This window comes from Lycorma delicatula, chromosome 12 (assembly GCF_047948215.1).
Source record: "Lycorma delicatula isolate Av1 chromosome 12, ASM4794821v1, whole genome shotgun sequence".
Lineage (NCBI taxonomy): Eukaryota > Metazoa > Arthropoda > Insecta > Hemiptera > Fulgoridae > Lycorma > Lycorma delicatula.
The window spans coordinates 23289058-23310236 of record NC_134466.1 but is presented as its reverse complement, the minus strand read 5'-3'; the positions used below and the strand labels follow the sequence as shown (position 1 = coordinate 23310236).

The 21179-nt window shown below is 31.5% G+C and overlaps 1 protein-coding gene across 1 annotated transcript in view; it reads left to right on the top strand.

Moving 5' to 3' along the window:
* The window catches only part of LOC142333074 (methionine aminopeptidase 2-like), an 87600-nt gene extending 85231 nt beyond the window's left edge, over positions 1 to 2369 (top strand). The window contains 1 exon segment of the mRNA XM_075379900.1: positions 1988 to 2369. Within this exon segment, the coding sequence (XP_075236015.1) occupies positions 1988 to 2109 (122 nt within the window). The 3' untranslated portion in view covers positions 2110 to 2369.
* Positions 2370 to 21179: the final 18810 nt, after the last annotated feature.

Genomic DNA, 21179 nt, shown 5'->3' with positions numbered 1-21179 from the left:
AATTTTCAAAAACATTTTTATTAACTGATGATGAGGAAAACTCTCGACAGCGCTTTTATGATAACAATTGAAAGAGCAATAAGATAAGGTAAGCAACATCGTTAGATTTTGTACTCTTGGTAGAAAGCTTAATATATGAAATATAAACAACCAAAACACAATAATTAGATAAGTTATACTTAGAATATTAATTCCAAGAATTAATTTTTGTGGAATAGAATTCAATACAGACTGAAGATGCGGGATCCTATGAAAATCAATTATTGGAATTAATATGGTAAGTATAATTTTTCTGATACTGTGTTTTGGTGATTTATATTTTGTATAATATTAAATTTTATTATGGAGTGGTCAATATGTTAATGAATTATTTGAATTTTCAAAAATTTATTTATGCAGTATACATATTTATAACTTTAAAGTTTTGATTGAAATTAAAAGTATCAGAGAAGTAATTTGAAGCATGTAAAATGATCTGTTTTTATTTGGGTTGGACAATAACTTTCCTGCTAATTAGCATTCTGATGAATCGTTCCTTTTTGTTTATCGATAGAAATAGCATTCTACACTACAGCCATATTATGACAATATATCACAGTTCTGTGATATATCAGTTCAGTAATATATCATAATACTGTGATATTTGTACCAGGAGATAATATTTATAAAGTACGAGCAATCTATGTCCATCATTCAAAATCTGGTACAGAAGAAGTAATACTTGAAATTTGACATTGAAGTAACAACTATTCAAGGAAAAAACTTAAAATGTAAAAATTATCCTGTGATGTTATCTTTTCAAAAGAAAATCAAAGATAAATTAGAAGAAATACTAGATGTCATGAATTTATTCCTAGGAGAGAATTTCTGTCTGAAAATAAATAGGGTAAAAAAAGGAAATGAAGTGTGACAGAAAGAAACATTACTTTAAACATTATCTTACTATTTGTATATGTAATGTATATGTAATTTAATAGGCGTACAAGGAGGAAGTCATCTGGTGTGCACAGCAGATTTTTTCCTTTACTTTCGCATTTACACTATACAGAAAAGATGACACGATCGCCTAGTTTTTTCAGAAACTAGGAGAGCTTTTCAGAAAGTCAATTAAGAAACGTGAGCATTCCAAAAGATAGTGGCCATCGATTATCTTTGCTGTTGATGTCAATGGTTTTTCTCTTCTGTGGAATGAATTCCTGTACTTTGACTGCTGTTTTTGACTGTTTGTTTTCAGCAGGTCAGTAGCAATATACGAGTGTTTCCCAATATGAAATTGCACAAAATTTCCTCTTGAATATGTTGAAACAGCTCTAAACTGTGTTTAAAAAATGTTTACTCGCTCACACTTTTGATAGATTGTAATATAATTATGGCATCCATCTTGAAAACTATTTTGGATATTTATCCAAAATATGATGTACTTAATCATTTAAGATGTCATTAGTCTTTGTGATCGGTTTCTATTCTCAGTCATCATATGAATTTTTATTTAATATTTTGCTGTTTAATCTCTATAGATCGTTATCCAGAATATTCAAAACCGGTTCTAATCGATAAAGCTAACTCGCAATAATTATCTCCCCCGGTTTTAATTTCTTTGTGGTTTTCACTTTCAAAAAGTAATGATTGACCACCACACATAATTCTCTTTCATTCGTTTTTTACAAATTAAAATACTCGATCCACTCAAATGATTGCCAGCAACAGATTTATGAATGTACCTGGCAGAAAGTCGGTGTATGCTCTAGTGGAGATGCGGTAAACTAAGAACAAAGAACAACTTCAGTAATGTAGTGTGCATGGAAGTAATCAGACACCCTTCATAAGAAAGCGTGTGAAAAAATCTTTTCAGAGGATGATGTAAACTGAAACCTGGTTTGACCGTGGAATTAAAAAATAGAAAGATTTTAAATTGATCTCTCCCCTGTTGAATATTTCTTTGTAAGTGTGTTATTGTGTTGTTTATAAATTTTATTTATTTTTTCAGATATTGTTGAAGCGTATCCACCATTGTGCGACATAAAGGGTTGTTATACTGCTCAGTTTGAACATACAATCGTGTTACGACCTACATGCAAAGAGGTTATTAGCCGTGGAACTGATTATTAAATAAATGTGTACAGTAACCTCGTCGTATTGTTCTGTTTTGTTACATTGTTTTTATTTTTTATTATTATGATCATTATTGTGGAGTTTTATATATATGTTTCTTTTTTGTGAAATTTATTTTTTTTTTGCTTTGTTAATATTTTTTTTTAGTTTTGATGCGATCCTGATTATGTATCTGGATTCAGTAAGTGGAATATTGTGTTTACATTTTGGATAGTGTATTATGTGGTTTATTGAAAATCCATTAAAACAGTTGATAAAAAAAAATTGTTATTTTACTAAATTTTGAAACCCGATGGAGCATTTAACATTCTGAAATGTCACATTGACTTCTGAAAAAAAAATGGTTTATATAATTTTTTCCATCAAAGCTAGGAAAGTTACGTTGTGGTTTTAGGTTTCTTTGCCCTCAACAGACTACTACTTAGAAAGAGAATTTTAAAGTATTCAAATAAAGTATTATGTTAAAAAAATTATTGTAGTCTTCGAGTAAAAATTTCAGATACAGCATCCACGGTGACCGTTTTCTTACTACCTTCTTGATGAATTATAAGCAGTATTTTTAGCATCGGTGAATTATAATCTGAAATAATTTTACAAAATTTCATAATCTATTAACCTTTTTCGATCATGTAGCCTTGGAACTGGTTATGCACGGCGTCAGTTTTAAAACGCTGTTACAAAATCATTTTATATGGCATCTAAGTCGGTTATTTTCTTTTATATTCACAAAGGAATCTGTTTTATTACACAATTTGAACGACTTTTATACGATGTAAAATGTTTTATTTAGACTAGAAAGAATATGACCATTTTTTTATCAGAAATGTGCTTGTGTGTGTGTCTGTGACTTGGGTATTATAATTGCTATGAGGATTAGTGATTTATTTATTATTTACAAAAATAGCTTATTATATTAGCAATATATCGATGTATTGAAACACATAATAAATTATGTTATACGGCACACAAAAAAAAAGAAGGACTTGTGATCATAAATACGTCACTTTTACTTGAGGTCTATAAATATCTTTTCTGACAAATGATATCGGTAAACGTGTAACACATATCGATTCGTAATGAATAACAGTGTATAGTAAAAATGGTTTTTGTCAATCTGAATAGCCTTTTGAGTGGTGGGGATTTTTATAAAATGTAGTTTTCAAAATCTACTTTTATTTATACTAACATATGTTACTAATCTGTGATTTATGACACGGGTTTTTCATCATATTTTGTCCAGTTTTCAACCGATTTGCTTGAAAGTATTATTTTTTAAATCTGCAAACTATGTTTCACAAACGCAAAGCAAAAAAAAATTTCGCTAATAAAAAACACGGTAGAAAAGCGCAAAAAAAATTCTGCCATTAAATTATCGTAATTTTTGTACGGTTACAATTTTTTTGTTGTTACAGGCATAAAAAATATCCAATCCTAACGGTTTTTTTTTTGTCAGAATCTGTTAAATCTCTTTAATATACTTAATTTTTAGAAATTTTTTTCACAAGAGGGTAGCAGCATAAGACTATGAAGGGAGGCAATTAAATACCAACATATTTTCACGGAGCGCTAATCAACCGCGGATCATCGTGATGGGAAAAGGTTAATCCATTCTGAATATATAAATTAAAATGATAATTGACAAAAAAATGAAGAAAATTTAGGCTTATTATCTTTCTTCCCTGCATGAAATTGCCCAAATACTTAACTATGGTGACGTAGTGGAGTCATCTAATTAGTACAAGAATGTATTGGAGTTTCAATACAGAAACAATAAAAAGGAAAATGGATTTTACTCCCCCCCCTTATGGGATTTGAATCATTCCAAATATCATTGCGTGCATGTTTATTGAAACATAATGGACGCACACTTAGATCGCTTAGACAAAAAACCAAAAGTGAGATAAAAGATGAACAGATTTGTTCATTATTTATAATAAATCATTTATATTACAGAGCTTGCTTACTCACGTATTATCCCCCCTCTCTCTCTCTCTATCTATCTGTCTGTCTATCTATCTATCTCTCTCCCCCCTCACTCTCTCTCTCTCTCTACACAAATATATATATTTGTATATATACAGGTGATTCAAAGAAACGGGAAATTTTGAAAGTTGTGTTGGTAGCCGTGGGCGATTACCACTTGATAAGTGGCGCCAGCCTCTCTAACCTAACCTCTCTTTTCTTGTTTAGCCTCCGGTAACTATCGTTTAGATAATACTTCAGAGGATGATATGTATGAGTGTAAATGAAGTGTAGTCTTGTACATTCTCAGTTCGACTATTCCTGAGATGTGAGGTTAATTGAAACCCAACCACCAAAGAACACCGATATCCATGACGTAGTATTCAAATCCGTGTAAAAATAACTAGCTTTACTAGGACTTGAATGCTGGAACTCTCGGCTTCCAAATCATCTGATTTGGGAAGACGCAAACACCACTAGACCAACCCGGTGAGTCTCTCTAACCTAACCTGCCATTTAGTTGTCATGGATCCTTGGAGTGGTGTGCAGCGTGCATTTGCTATCAAAGCGTTTTACAAAATCAATGACAGTGTGGAGGGAGCACATAGAGAATTTCGCCGTCATTTTAATCTGGGACAGCACGACTGTGTTTCATCAGCACATGTAATTAAAACACGGATATCTAATTTTTATATCTTCCACTTTACATTCAGTTCAATTAACTGTTTTTATTTACAGTCGATTGTAGTATGTATCAAATTAAGTAATAATTTACTCGCGTAGTAATTACATCATAAAATTACAACGTCAATTTTTTCCTGTAACTCGACTATTTGTTACCCGATTTAAAAAATAAAATGACGTTTTGTTCAAAATTAAAGGCGTAATATTTTAGAAAATATAAAACCAACGTTTACGGAGATATAACGGATTGAAAAATAAACATCGCTGCCGTTTTATAATTTAGGAAGGTATTTAACTTCTGATTTTTTTCTACTTTTAAAACTTTATTACCGAGACGCTTACCAAATATTAATCTTATTCCTCTATCCGAACTCGAGATATAAAGTTTTATATAAAAATAAGAAAATGGCGGACAGGGGGAGAACAAAGGAGAAATTGCTGTAACTAAGGATATTTTTCGTTTAGTTTTACCAGTAAAATCCGAAAAAGTATTGCCAGCCCAGTATTTTAGAAACACTCTGTATACACATACGTAATCGTGCCTATTAAAAATACATTTAAAAATTAAGCTCTATGGTTTATTGGTTTGGGATATTTTTCGTTTAGTTTTACCAGTAGAATTCGAAAAAATATTGCCAGCCCAGTACTTTATAAACACCCTGTATACACATACGTAATCGTCCCTATTAAAAATTAAGCTCTATGGTTTATTGGTTTGGGATATTTTTCGTTTAGTTTTACCAGTAGAATTCGAAAAAATATTGCCAGCCCAGTACTTTAGAAACACCCTGTATACACATACGTAATCGTCCCTATTAAAAATACATTTAAAAATTAAGCTCTATGGTTTATTCATCGGTTCCAGAGTTATAGCTCAATAAAATTTTAATTAATGAAATATTTGGATCTTACAAGAGGAAGGGATATCGGTTCGAATCAGACTTCATCTCCTTTTTTTTCAATTTAAATATATTGATTTATTAATAATTATTAACCTCTGATTGTAAATACTAAATAATAAGTCAAGTTAATAATGAAACAAAATTTTATGTACTTTTAAAAATGTATATATGCAATTTAATAGGAAGTCCCGGTGGGAAATTCCCTATTCCCTTAATCCCAGCGGGATGTTTGAAATTCCGCAGGGGCGTCAATTTGGTTAATATTTTCGTTTTAAATATTATTTATAATAATTAATTATAAAGTTGGTTTGAATTAAATAAATAAATAATATTTAAAGTGAAAAAAAAATCTAGCCCCCTAAGACTCGAACTGTGTTACGAGCAACGCAGCGGAAAGACGGGTTAGACCAATCGACTACAACGGCAATCTGAGGCAATGGGTGAAACATGTTGTATATAAGTTGCGCTGAAGAAAAATTAAACGTATATTAATATACTTAACAGTATATGTGATTGTGTGTGTGTGAATTAAATTTTTTCTTTAATTATTATAGTCCCACTGTTAGTATGTGAATCCGTGTGATTATTTTTTGGGATATTTTTAAAGGAAAAGATTTTCCCTAAACATCCTCGTACAGGGATGGAACTGATAATCGAGGCTTGCAACAAGATATGTCGAGTTATTACGCCCTTTTTTTATTTAACAAAAGATATATACGAGCGATCCCGTTTCTTATGTATAATATAAATAAATTAACATCAGCTGTCAATAGCTAGCTATCGCAACTACAAAACATTAAAAATCATCCGCTTTCGCTGAAAGTAATGATGACTGATCGATGCAGATCATCCTTATAAATTTACAATCGTAAATAATGATCGTTGCATATATTAAATAACGATCAACGATATACACACATATCGCTGAAAGTAATGATGACCTACATCGTCATCATAAATTTAAAATTAATCGTGCTGTTTGCAGTTAAAACGTGTTTTATTATGAATTTTTCAGTGTATCTACTGTTTCGACATGAGAACACACATTCGTCATTGAAAGTAGCCGTTCTTTAATGCATTAGAATAAACCCGTGAAAAGAGACGTGGAGGTTCAATAGTCGATTTCTTTGTTGTAATTTTCTGGGCGTCTGAAACCAGTGTTTTATTATGTATTTTGCAGCAAATCCAGTCTTCCAGCGGGAAAATTTTACTACAAACACGGGATAATGGTGGAAAAAAACACGTTTAAATTGGTTTTAGGGGTAAAAGGTTAAAGCGGCTATTGAATGTAATCGTTATACGCTACTTGTAATATATATATATATATATATATTAATTCGAAACGATTGCGATCCCATACAAGTTTTCACTTCGGCCGTGCGGTCCTAAGCACCCATTTTTTTTTTTTTTGTTACAAATAACAATTTTTAGGCGAGAATTAAGGAAAAAAAATATTTTTTACCTACGCTCGTTGACATCGACAAATTAACAATAATGTTTTCATTATTTAAATAATAAATAATTGTTAGAATTACTGAATTTATTATTTAAATACTCAAACCATTACCGTGTTAATTAGGGAACGTTAGCGAGCGTAGGTTAAGTTTGATTAAATTATATTTATAAAATAAATAAGTATAAATGGTTATATCGAGTGAATTCCTAATATGTTCATACTTGATTAGCGAGGAAAAATATGTTTTTTTCATTTTAAAATTATTTTTATGCCCAAAATCAAGGAAATACAGGGCAAACTTTGACAACTCATTCTTAAGGCTAAAAATAAGAAAAAAGTTCACGTAAACATAGGTCCGAAAATGCTTCGTTAGCGAGTTATACAGGATGAAAGATTACGCCCGAGTTTCAGTTCCTCCGGGTAAATTAAGACTTTCTGAAATTCTGGGAAGATCAATTAAGGGACAAATTCAATTGTTTCTTGTGGTTTTTGAGCTGGGAAATCGAAAAAAGTAACTCCCAGAACTGTATCTATCTTAGTTTCTATGATATCCCGTGTAAAACGCCAAAAAATATTTAATTCGTATCGTAAAATTTTCAGAAAACTGTTAAGAAGTGTAATATTGTATTCGTTTTACAGCGCATAAAAAATTGTCTGTTAAAAAAAGGGAAATTCTGTTTAGTTTTGTTTTGAAAAATGCTGCCTATCTTCACTAATGCCGAATATTCCGACGTGATTTTCATCTATGGATTTTGCAATGGAAGTGCTGCGGCAGCGGTTACGGAATATCGAAATAGGTATCCTGGTCGTGTTGTACCAAATCGAAAAGTAAAGTCCGTTGGATTATTGTTTGTGGGGACGGTTGAAAAATGAAGTTTACAAGCAAAAAGCAGACGCACGCGATGAACTGATCGCTCCCGTTCTCAACGCTGCAACTATAATCAAAGAACGCAAAGATACCGTTAGACTGGCAACACAAAATCTAGTACAACGCGTTGAAAAATGCATTGAACACAACGGTGGCATTTTTGAAAGTTATTAAACCGCATGAAATACTACTTGTAAGCAGCATTTTATCATTATCATAAAAAAAAAAAATAGTAAGTATTCTTTCTTTCTCCAGTTATTTTCTACTGTACATAACGAAAAAGTTTTTTCAATCTGTTAAAAATTAATCAGTTTTGTTGTTAATAAGAGTCGACGTGTTTAAAATTTTATTTGTTTTCTGTCGACATTATTTACATCTCAATCTTCTTATAATTAAATTCTCTACAATTTACGTTTTAAAAATGTATGATTTATCGCCAATTTAAAAACGTTATTGTTCGTCAAACGCAAAAAATGTGTTTTTTTGACCCTATTTTTGGCGTTTTACACGGGATATCTTGGAAACTAAGAGAGATACAGTTCTGGGACCTATTTTTTTCGATTTCCCAGCTCAAAAACCGTAAGAAACAATTTTCCCCTTAATTGACCTTCCCAGTTTTTCAGAAAGCCTTAATTTACCGGAGCAACTGAAAGTCGGGTGAAATCTTTCACCCTGTATAACTCGCTAACGACGCGTTTTCGGACCTATGTTTTTGTGAACCTTTTTCTTATTTTTAGCCTTTGGAATGAGTTGTCAAAGTATTGCCCTATCCTCCTGAATCACTCTGTATAATGATTGTTGAAGGGGATTTGGGGGGGGGGCGGAGCCCCACCGATTTTTACAATATACGGTCTAAATGTAAAATTATAATTTTACGTTCCGATAATTTAAAAAAAATATATAGAAAAAAATCGAAAAAATTTTTTGCAAAAATTAAAAAACATTTTTCCCATTTTTTGTCGATCTAAAATTGGTTTTTTAACATGATAATTATTTTTGAGTGATTTGGGCAAGAATTTTTGGGTAACATATAACGAAAGAGTACTGAACATTATCGCCAGGTATAATTGCTATGTTCAGCATTTTAAAAAGTTTACGGTTCAAGAATAGAGATAGAAGAATAATTGCTGACATTTACAGGAACCAAACAGCAACAGTAATAATCGAAGAACATAAGAAAGAAGCCGTAATAAGAAAGGGAGTCCGACAAGGATGTTCCCTGTCCCCGTTACTTTTTAATTTTTACATGGAACTAGCAGTTAATGATGTTAAAGAACAATTTAGATTCGGAGTAACAGTACAAGGTGAAATAATAAAGATGCTACGATATGCCGATGATATAGTAATTGTAGCCGAGAGTAAAAAGGATTTAGAAGAAACAATGAACGGCATAGATGAAGTCCTACGCAAGAACTATCGCGTGAAAATAAACCAGAACAAAACAAAAGTAATGAAATGTAGTAGAAATAACAAAGATGGACCGCTGAATGTGAAAATAGGAGGAGAAAAGATTATGGAGGTAGAAGAATTTTGTTATTTGGGAAGTAAAATTACTAAAGATGGACGAAGCAGGAGCGATATAAAATGCCGAATAGCACAAGCTAAACGAGCCTTCAGTAAGAAATATAATTTGTTTACATCAAAAATTAATTTAAATGTCAGGAAAAGATTTTTGAAAGTGTATGTTTGGAGTGTCGCTTTATATGGAAGTGAAACTTGGACAATCGGAGTATCTGAGAAGAAAAGATTAGAAGCTTTTGAAATGTGGTGCTATAGGAGAATGTTAAAAATCAGACGGGTGGATAAAGTGACAAATGAAGAGGTATTGCGGAAAATAGATGAAGAAAGAAGCGTTTGGAAAAATATAGTTAAAAGAAGAGACAGACTTATAGGCCACATACTAAGGCATCCTGGAATAGTCGCTTTAATATTGGAAGGACAGGTAGAAGGGAAAAATTGTGTAGGCAGGCCACGTTTGGAGTATGTAAAACAAATTGTTGGGGATGTAGGATGTAGAGGGTATACTGAAATGAAACGACTAGCACTAGATAGGGAATCTTGGAGAGCTGCATCAAACCAGTCAAATGACTGAAGACAAAAAAAAAAAAAAAAATATCAACCTAACCAATCACGGCAATATTATAAATTAAATTAGTAGGCAATGAAAATAGTTTACTTTCTTAATTAAAGTGCAGTAAAATTATTTTTAAGCTGCATATCTTTCATTTGGTTTTAAATGAAAGACATCAGAAAAAATGTTAATAAAGTACGGGGAATGTTAAATAATTTTTCTATCATTAAACACCGAAAAACAACATTTATTTTATATGACAGTACAGAACTACTTCAGAAGTCGTGTGACAATCTTTGAAACTAGTGGTAAAAAATACTAAACAGCTGTAAAATACCACGTTATGTAAAAAATGGTTAATAGCTGGAATAGTAAGGGGTAACATAACCTGAATTTTTTTAATGAAAAAATTGTTGTTCTGCAATCACCTTTAAAATATTGTCGCAACCTTATCCTATACTTTGGTCCTTCTGATGCGTATAATCAAAGTTGTTACCGTGACTTAGGTTAGCTTTGGTGTTTTTTTAAACCGGTGTCAAGCGGTTACGTTCCCCGGGTTTTTAATTCTTACTGACTAATGTTTTAACAGCATCTGCATAAAAAGGATGGATCGTTCATGATTTGACCGTTTTCACAGAGTTCCTTTTTGGTATCTGGTGTTTGATTTAGACATGCATCTGCCTCAAGAGCCTTGTTAAGCGATCGGCTTTTTGTGGCAACGACTGCTGGTGTAAATACCCTTTTTATGTCTTTCTTTTTCCTGTTTAGCCTCCGGTAACTACCGTTTAGATAATTCTTCAGAGGATGAATGAGGATGATATGTATGAGTGTAAATGAAGTGTAGTCTTGTACATTCTCAGTTCGACCGTTCCTGAGATGTGTGGTTAATTGAAACCCAACCGCCAAAGAACACCGGTATCCACGATCTAGTATTCAAATCCGTGTAAAAATAACCGGCTTTACTAGGACTTGAACGCTGTAACTCTCGACTTCCAAATCAGCTGATTTGGGAAGACGCGTTAACCACTAGACCGACCCGGTGGGTTTTGGTATAAATACCCTGTAACGAGCAAAGGTTCGCCCAGGTAGGACGGACAGTCTACCTGGGCGAATTAAGGCGATTACTCCTGTATACGCTCTTTTTAGAGCAGGGACCGAAATCAGTATTTTCGTAATTGCTTGCACTCGCTTAAACTATTCAGCAGCGGGGTTAAGACGTGCAAAAAGTGACGTGAGGGAATCAGGCCACCGGCTGCTCGTATTTCAAATATGTCGGCTTGCCCGACAAAGTAGTAGATGACAGAGACTAATTAGGGATACCAAAAATTAGTCTGAATAGTGATTTAGTTAAGGCTGGTAGTTCTGTATCTCTGGTACACAATTTGAGTAACTATGTGAGCAGTTGCTGGATTTCTTGAAGACGAATGATCCCTAGGCATAATGAGTTTAGGGAAATGTTCTCTAAACATAAATGTTTCCTAAACATGAGTTTAGGGAACTGTGCTTTGGCGAACGGATTTGAGGCGCTTGTCTCTAAGCCAACTGAAGTCAAGGAGGTTATAGTTAAAGAAAAGAGGCAAATTCCGTCCCGGTACCAGCGCCCAGCGCCTGTACTTATTAGGGCGAAGCGGAAACTCTACGCCTAGGTGCTTAAAGGCAAGCGAGAGGCCAGCTTAACCCACAAGCAACCAGAAGTCACATTCATAAACAGGAAGGAAAGCTCCACAAAACTATTAAGGAAATTTGAAAGCTATATTTCAAGGAAATTTGAAAATTAGGAACATAAAACACAGTAGGAAAGGTCTGGTTGTCTTAGCGGATGATAAAGAGACAGTTAGAGTCATTTCAGAATCTGTCGTTAGTAAAAGGCTGGAGGTCAAAGTGCTTCAGAAACGTAAAAGGAGGCCTCGAGTAACTATGATGAGGTGTTGACCTCGCTCCCGAAAGCGGATCAAAGCAAAGAGAGAAGGGTATGTTTTTATTACAGGCTTATTAAATTTGTAAATCTGTTTCTTGATTTTTAAGTAAACCAAGAGGACTCTGAGTAAATTGAATTGTACAACAAAACTGTCGTTGTTGGAATCAACACTTGCTTTCTTAGCATAGTATTTTTGGCGTTTAAAGACGTAATCAAAAACGATTTGGCGCATAGTCTAATTGAAGTTAGATATAGGGAGAATTTTTATGTGAAACTTCAGTGTTAGGAAAGGCGCAAACCTAATATATCCCTTTTAATAAAAAATATTATGTCTGGAAATTAATTTATAACCAAATTCATTTTTTATTTATCAAATTTCATCGGTATTAATTAACAAATTAATACCTTTTACTGTCTTAGAGAATATAACATAACCAATTTTTTTTTCTTAACTGAAAAAATAAATACCGATGCAAAAAACAAAAGTTCAGTTCTGTAAATTACTATTCAAAAAAATGTCTGTTTAATTTTCAATTAGATCGGTAATTTTGATGACGTAATTTGTTTTTATTAATAAATATATTAATACAGGTTAAAGTAAAAAAATCATTTTGAAATTAGTTCCTTCTTTTTATTTTAAATTCAAATATATATTTTAATGCTATTATGTGTTGAAGATTACAAGTTACGACAGGATGGATTCATTAGAACGATTAAACAATTTTTAATACTATTCACCAATCAGAGACGCAGAAAAGTAATTAACTTGTTTTTCAATTCTTATAACAGAGTTGGTCTATTCTTTTAACGTTGAACGGATTAAGAGACGTCGCTCGGGTCTATAACGAAACACTCCGATATTATTGACCAATCAGAGACGCAGAAATGTAATTAACTTGTTTTTCAATTCTTATCACAGAGTTGGTCTATTCTTTTAACGTTGAACGGATTAAGAGATGTCACGAGGTAGTCGCTCGGGTCTATGACGAAACACTCCGATATCATTGACCAATCAGAGACGCAGAAACTTGTTTTTCAATCTAGTAACCTTATACGAAGTAAGACATATTTTAGTTGCGTCGTTACCGTCTAAAAGTGAACATCTCGTCTGTATGGTAATATGAACAATCTTCTAGAAAGAAAAACCATACAATTTAGGACATTATTTTAAAGTGAGGGACATTTATTTTATTGTATGCAACATAGATTTATTATTTTTTTTTAATATATCTGTTTTAAATTAAACATTTTTTTTTTCTTAATTTACAGTTTAATGATGATTCAAATTTAACGTAGATTTTTTAAAGCACGTTGCTACAGTTTATATGATGATCTTATTTACATGAAATTTTGTTTTTTAATTTAAAATTTATTCTAGATTAATAATTAACTTCCATTTTACAAAATTTGTTTTATTAAAAAAAACAGGGGTGATGTAACCTTTTTTTGAAATGGATACATCAACGTGGCAAAATTTTTATAAAATTAATTACCGATGAATTTTATGTAGGTACTAAAATGAATTTTATTAAGAAAATGCTATAAAATGTTTCAATAATTTTACAGGAAATGCCTAATTTTTATATTACATCTGGATACATTATTTGTATAAATAGTAAATGTAATTTATATGTGTTGAATAGACATGTTTTTTCTTGCGCTTTGCTACCTTTAATGTCTACTGAAAATAAGTACAAATACCTTAGTACAATGAATATCTTGAAGGAACTATCAAATTTTATTGTTTGATGTATCGAACACTTTAATTATTACTGATGAAACGGAAAATATTTTTTAGAAACTGTATTAAGGAACAGTTTGTATTTTGAATTAGAAAAACAATATTGTGCATATTTAAAATACACTTATTCTTTTTTAGTTTTTTAGATCATAATAATTGTGTTATCTCCCCGCTAGAACAATCTGGATCTTCTTTCATACAAAATCATTGAACCAAATCTTATTGGACATCCACACATTTTCACATCTATGTAATTCAATTTCTTTTTTCTGTAATTCTGTAAAAAATTCTAGAAATAAAAGCCAATTATCTCTTCTAGAAATATTTTCCACTATTGAAGATATATTCTTCATTTTTTCTCAAGAATTCATAATAATAAGAAATTAACTTTCATTTTAATTAAAGGTAATTTTAAATTTATTTTTGTTTCCTATATTTCTAAATTTTTCCTGGATGTCAGTTGTAGTTAACCGCATTCATTTCTGGGTCTCTTGATTGTAACCTGATAAAGAAATCTTTTGTAAAGCTGTTTCACAGTGTAATCAACCAATACTGTTTCAGATTTTTTGCCAAAATTTATTCTAATTCCTTCAGTTCACAAATAAATACCAACAGAATACACTAATCCAAACAAAACTTGCTCTAATCCATTTTCAATATTTTCCCCGTCCATTTTCATTTGATTTATTACCGTGTTTAGTGAATTGCCAACAGGCACGCAAATTTCTGAATACTGTATGTAATACAATCAAAAAAGTTTAATCGTATTCTTTAATTATTTTCAAGCAGGTGCAAATTTTTTATTTTTCTGTTTATACAGGTGACTAGGTAGAAAGAAAAAATAAGGGCATAATTTTTTTAATTACTTATTCTTCTAAATGAATTTTTGTCTACGCTTTAATATATTTTTTATGTAATTCTTAACTCTCTTAGGTTAGGTACTTTGGTGGTTAAGATACTGATGGTACCTCCCTTGTCGCTACATTTATATCAAAACGTTAGCCGATTATTTCAAATAATTTCTTCGTTGAAATCATTTACAATTTTTTATTCTGCTTTTTCTTTTCAGTTACAATTGTTTTACTCAATTTATTTAATTATGTATAGCTGTTTGAAAAACTTCATACAGGAAGAAAAATACAATCCCGGTTTATATTCGTGCCTTTAAGCAAGTAGTCAAATGATCATATACTGCAAAGGTTTTATTTATTTTCAAAATAACAAGTAGTACACTGTAATTTTGTTCTTTATGTGAATTCTCTGTTTTTTAATGTAATGCAAATAGTACAATTTTTCAAAAATGTTAATAAGCATTATTTTCCTAACCTTTTAATTAAATATTTAACTTTAACCTCTTTGGAGAGAGATAAATGTTTTTACTATTTCGTATACAAATTATGTTTACAGGTTTTGTTGGCCAAATACAGTAATTTTAATAATATACATAAAATAATTAGGTAGCTTGTAATTGCATGTACTTGTTATGTAGCTAGTAATTTCATGTTTCTTTATGTAGCTTGTAATTGCATGTTCTTTTTATGTAGCTTACAAATATAACTGTTTTATCATAAAAAATTGTTTTGGTAACATCGACTAACTTACTAACATTAATTACACTAATTTAAGTTTAGATGATGGGTATTTTATGTATATCATTCATTCTGCTGTATTTGAGTCGAATATCTAAGTTTAAAAGTAATATAATTTGATTTTCAAGTATTAAATTAGAAATGTGTCTTCAAAGAGGTTAAATTATAATATGATTGATCTTAAGTAAAAGGGTATATAAACCACTTAAGACTGTTTATACAACTTTACCATTTTTTTTAAAATAAATAGAAATTTATGATTTGTTAATTCATAGTATTGGCTTTTTTCAATCGTATTAGATCTGTTTATGTAAAACAGTCTCTCATTTTATTTTTCTTTCTGGATTCGCCTTTATTAACAACAAAATTAAATCCTAAATGTCCCTTTGATTATCTATATATAAATAAATTTAAGGATACAACACATCAGATTTTTTTAGCTTTCATTTAAAAACATCTTCTAAGTATTCTAAAAGCCCTAACTATTCTAAAAGCATCTAACATTACATAAATCTATTTTTGACACCGTCACACAGTATTTGAACATATACTAGTCTTCGGCCCAGAAACATCAAGGAACTATTACAGTATATCGGTCAGGAATCATTTTAGTTCTATTTAAAAGACCCATCATTATTACCTTTGATAATTTTACGGGAATATTAAACCTAAAAATACACTACATTAAACCTTTTGTATGAGCAAACTAAATATATAAACCCGCTGGTTTTAGTCTTCTAGAGTATATGCCATATCTTGCCCGATGGTTATCCACTGAAATTATTCGTTTATTTCTATAAATGTATATTTTTTATAAACCATTTTTCCAAACCGTGTAAAACTGAAATCGAGCACCTTCTCTTTTCTTATACAAGATTAGAATTTGTGATTTAATCGGTACCTGTCACCTGCTATTAATCATTCTGCACCACCCGGTGTTCACATATAGAATTCCTTTGTACTTATATTACATCGTCGATGAAAAAAGACCTCCTTATGGATTACTTAATAATAAGTTTTAATTTTTTTCTATAATCCTACAGATAAAGGTAACTTCAATATTACATTTAGTATTTGCATTATTTAATACCCCCTTTTCACTTGGATTGTCATCGATCACAATTTGATTCCATTTGCTATTCATTAGCAACATCACCTTTTTTTCAATAATATAAATCGACTTTTTTTTTAATTACAACCGGGATTGGCCATATTATGCTGTGAAAATGCATTCTTAAGAGAATCTTAAAAGGGGTAATTAAGAGGTCTGGATAGTAATGCAACATCTACACAAGTACAAAAGGGGAAAAAAGAAATATGGAAAATACAAGTAAATTCATTGATTGAAAACTCTCTGAGTAATTGATTTCTTTGAAAAATCTTCTATTTTTAATATTGAAAATAATACAAAAATCCCTTAAGTTATATTTCTTCAAATCAATAATATTTTCTTGTTGAAATTATAAAACTAAAATCTTCTGGTTAACTCATATATTTCCCTAGTTCAATCTTCTAATTCGGTTTCATTTTTAGAAATAGTTTCAAATTATGAAATTGTAAAAACACACAGATTAGAGTGTGTTATACATACAGCAAACCTGATGTGCTCTGACAAAGTTCAGGATGTATTATTTTAGATTTTTGATCAACACATAGCAAATCTGATATGCTCTGACACACTTCGGGGTGTATTATTTTAGATTTTTCCTCTACAGATAGCAAATCTGATATGCTCTGACACAGTTCAGGGTGTATTATTTTAGATTTTTGATCTACACATAGCAAATTTGATATGCTCTGACAAAGTTCAGGGTGTATTATTTTAGATTTTTGATCAACACATGTCAAATCTGATATGATCTGTCACACTTCGGGGTGTATTATTTTAGATTTTTCCTCACAGATAGCAAATCTGATATGCTCTGACACAGTTCAGGGTGTATTATTTTAGATTTTTCTCTACAGATAGCAAATCTGATATGCTCTGACACACTTCGGGGTGTATTATTTTAGATTTTTCCTCTACAGATAGCAAATCTGATATGCTCTGACACAGTTCAGGGTGTATTATTTTAGATTTTTGATCTACACATAGCAAATTTGATATGCTCTGACAAAGTTCAGGGTGTATTATTTTAGATTTTTGATCAACACATGTCAAATCTGATATGATCTGTCACACTTCGGGGTGTATTATTTTAGATTTTTCCTCACAGATAGCAAATCTGATATGCTCTGACACAGTTCAGGGTGTATTATTTTAGATTTTTCTCTACAGATAGCAAATCTGATATGCTCTGACACAGTTCAGGGTGTATTATTTTAGATTTTTGATCAACACATAGCAAATCTGATATGCTCTGAAACAGTTCAGGGTGTATTATTTTAGATTTTTCCTCTACAGATAGCAAATCTGATATGCTCTGACACACTTCGGGGTGTATTATTTTAGATTTTTCCTCTACAGATAGCAAATCTGATATGCTCTGACACAGTTCAGGGTGTATTATTTTAGATTTTTGATTAACACATAGCAAATTTGATATGCTCTGACAAAGTTCAGGGTGTATTATTTTAGATTTTTGATCAACACATGTCAAATCTGATATGATCTGTCACACTTCGGGGTGTATTATTTTAGATTTTTCCTCACAGATAGCAAATCTGATATGCTCTGACACAGTTCAGGGTGTATTATTTTAGATTTTTCTCTACAGATAGCAAATCTGATATGCTCTGACACAGTTCAGGGTGTATTATTTTAGATTTTTGATCAACACATAGCAAATCTGATATGCTCTGAAACAGTTCAGGGTGTATTATTTTAGATTTTTCCTCTACAGATAGCAAATCTGATATGCTCTGACACACTTCGGGGTGTATTATTTTAGATTTTTCCTCTACAGATAGCAAATCTGATATGCTCTGACACAGTTCAGGGTGTATTATTTTAGATTTTTCTCTACAGATAGCAAATCTGATATGCTCTGACACACTTCGGGGTGTATTATTTTAGATTTTTCCTCTACAGATAGCAAATCTGATATGCTCTGACACAGTTCAGGGTGTATTATTTTAGATTTTTGATTAACACATAGCAAATTTGATATGCTCTGACAAAGTTCAGGGTGTATTATTTTAGATTTTTGATCAACACATGTCAAATCTGATATGATCTGTCACACTTCGGGGTGTATTATTTTAGATTTTTCCTCACAGATAGCAAATCTGATATGCTCTGACACAGTTCAGGGTGTATTATTTTAGATTTTTCTCTACAGATAGCAAATCTGATATGCTCTGACACAGTTCAGGGTGTATTATTTTAGATTTTTGATCAACACATAGCAAATCTGATATGCTCTGAAACAGTTCAGGGTGTATTATTTTAGATTTTTCCTCTACAGATAGCAAATATGATATGCTCTGACACAGTTCGGGGTATATTATTTTAGATTTTTCCTCTACAGATAGCAAATCTGATATGCTCTGACAAAGTTCAGGGTGTATTATTTTAGATTTTTGATCAACACATAGCAAATTTGATATGCTCTGACAAAGTTCAGGGTGTATTATTTTAGATTTTTGATCAACACATAGCAAATCTGATATGCTCTGACACAGTTCAGGGTGTATTATTTTAGATTTTTGATCAACACATAGCAAATCTGATATGCTCTGAAACAGTTCAGGGTGTATTATTTTAGATTTTTCCTCTACCGATAGCAAATATGATATGCTCTGACACAGTTCGGGGTATATTATTTTAAATTTTTCCTCTACAGATAGCAAATCTGATATGCTCTGACAAAGTTCAGGGTGTATTATTTTAGATTTTTGATCAACACATAGCAAATCTGATATGCTCTGAAACAGTTCAGGGTGTATTATTTTAGATTTTTCCTCTACAGATATCAAATCTGATATGCTCTGACACAGTTCGGGGTGTATTATTCTAGATTTTTGATCAACACATAGCAAAGCTGATATGCTCTGAAACAGTTCAGGGTGTATTGTTTTAGATTTTTCCTCTACAGATAGCAAATCTGATATGCTCTGACACAGTTCAGGGTGTATTATTTTAGATTTTTCTCTACAGATAGCAAATCTGATATGCTCTGACACAGTTCGAGGTGTATTATTTTAGATTTTTCCTCTACCGATAGCAAATATGATATGCTCTGACACAGTTCGGGGTGTATTATTTTAGATTTTTGATCAACACATAGCAAATCTGATATGCTCTGAAACAGTTCAGGGTGTATTATTTTAGATTTTTCCTCTACAGATATCAAATCTGATATGCTCTGACACAGTTCGGGGTGTATTATTCTAGATTTTTGATCAACACATAGCAAAGCTGATATGCTCTGAAACAGTTCAGGGTGTATTGTTTTAGATTTTTCCTCTACAGATAGCAAATCTGATATGCTCTGACACAGTTCAGGGTGTATTATTTTAGATTTTTCTCTACAGATAGCAAATCTGATATGCTCTGACACAGTTCGAGGTGTATTATTTTAGATTTTTCCTCTACAGATAGCAAATCTGGTATGCGCTGACAAAGTTCAGGGTGTATTATTCTAGATTTTTGATCAACACATAGCAAATTTGATATGCTCTGACAAAGTTCAGGGTGTATTATTTTAGATTTTTGATCAACACATGTCAATTCTGATATGATCTGACACACTTCGTGGTGTATTATTTTAGATTTTTCCTCACAGATAGCAAATCTGATATGCTCTGACACAGTTCAGGGTGTATTATTTTAGATTTTTCTCTACAGATAGCAAATCTGATATGCTCTGACACAGTTCGGGGTGTATTATTTTAGATTTTTCCTCTACAGATAGCAAATCTGGTATGCTCTGACAAAGTTCAGGGTGTATTATTCTAGATTTTTGATCAATACATAGCAAAGCTGATATGCTCTGAAACAGTTCAGGGTGTATTATTTTAGATTTTTCTCTACAGATAGCAAATCTGATATGCTCTGACACAGTTCGGGGTGTATTATTTTAGATTTTTCCTCTACAGATAGCAAATCTGGTATGCTCTGACAAAGTTCAGGGTGTATTATTCTAGATTTTTGATCAACACATAGCAAAGCTGATATGCTCTGACACAGTTCGGGGTGTATTATTTCAACTTTTTCCTTAACGGGTAGGAGATTCGATGTGCTCTTGCACAGTTCCGGGTGTATTATTCGCATCTTAGCTTATCAGGTACCTAATATGATACAGAATTATTTTTAATTATTATTCTTGATTACATATTGACATTTTAAATATCTATGTTGTATGCAATGAATAGCTCTCGCGAGTGCTGGGTACATAAAATATTCGTACCGCGTCAACCGCGTCGCGACCGTATTTCATCATCCCGATATCGTTCATCGGGTTTCGGTTGGGGGGTGCTGTGTATATAAATGTGTCTATATATTGGGGGGGGTGATATAGTTTATTTATATTTGCTCTATGTTTATTGTGTTTCTTTGTCTTTTCAGCTCATCACTTCACTACCAGACCAGTGGCTGAAGTCCTCCTTATAAATCAATTTACATTTTTTTTTTAGTATTACATCACGTAAAAATTCCTTTTGTAGTTTTAATTGATTTATAAAATTTTATTTGAAATTTTAATTAGTAGGTTTTTAAAATTACCCTTTTTATAAATTATTTAAATTTTATTCATTTCATTGACAAAATTAATCATTTAGTTAAAGAAATTTAAAAAATAAGTAAAGATATAGAAGCAATTTCTTAATTAACTGTAGCTTTTAAATCTGGTTCACGTAGGATATAATATATATTTATTTATATATATATATATATTTTATATTTATTATATTACATAAGCTTTTTCTTAATTTTT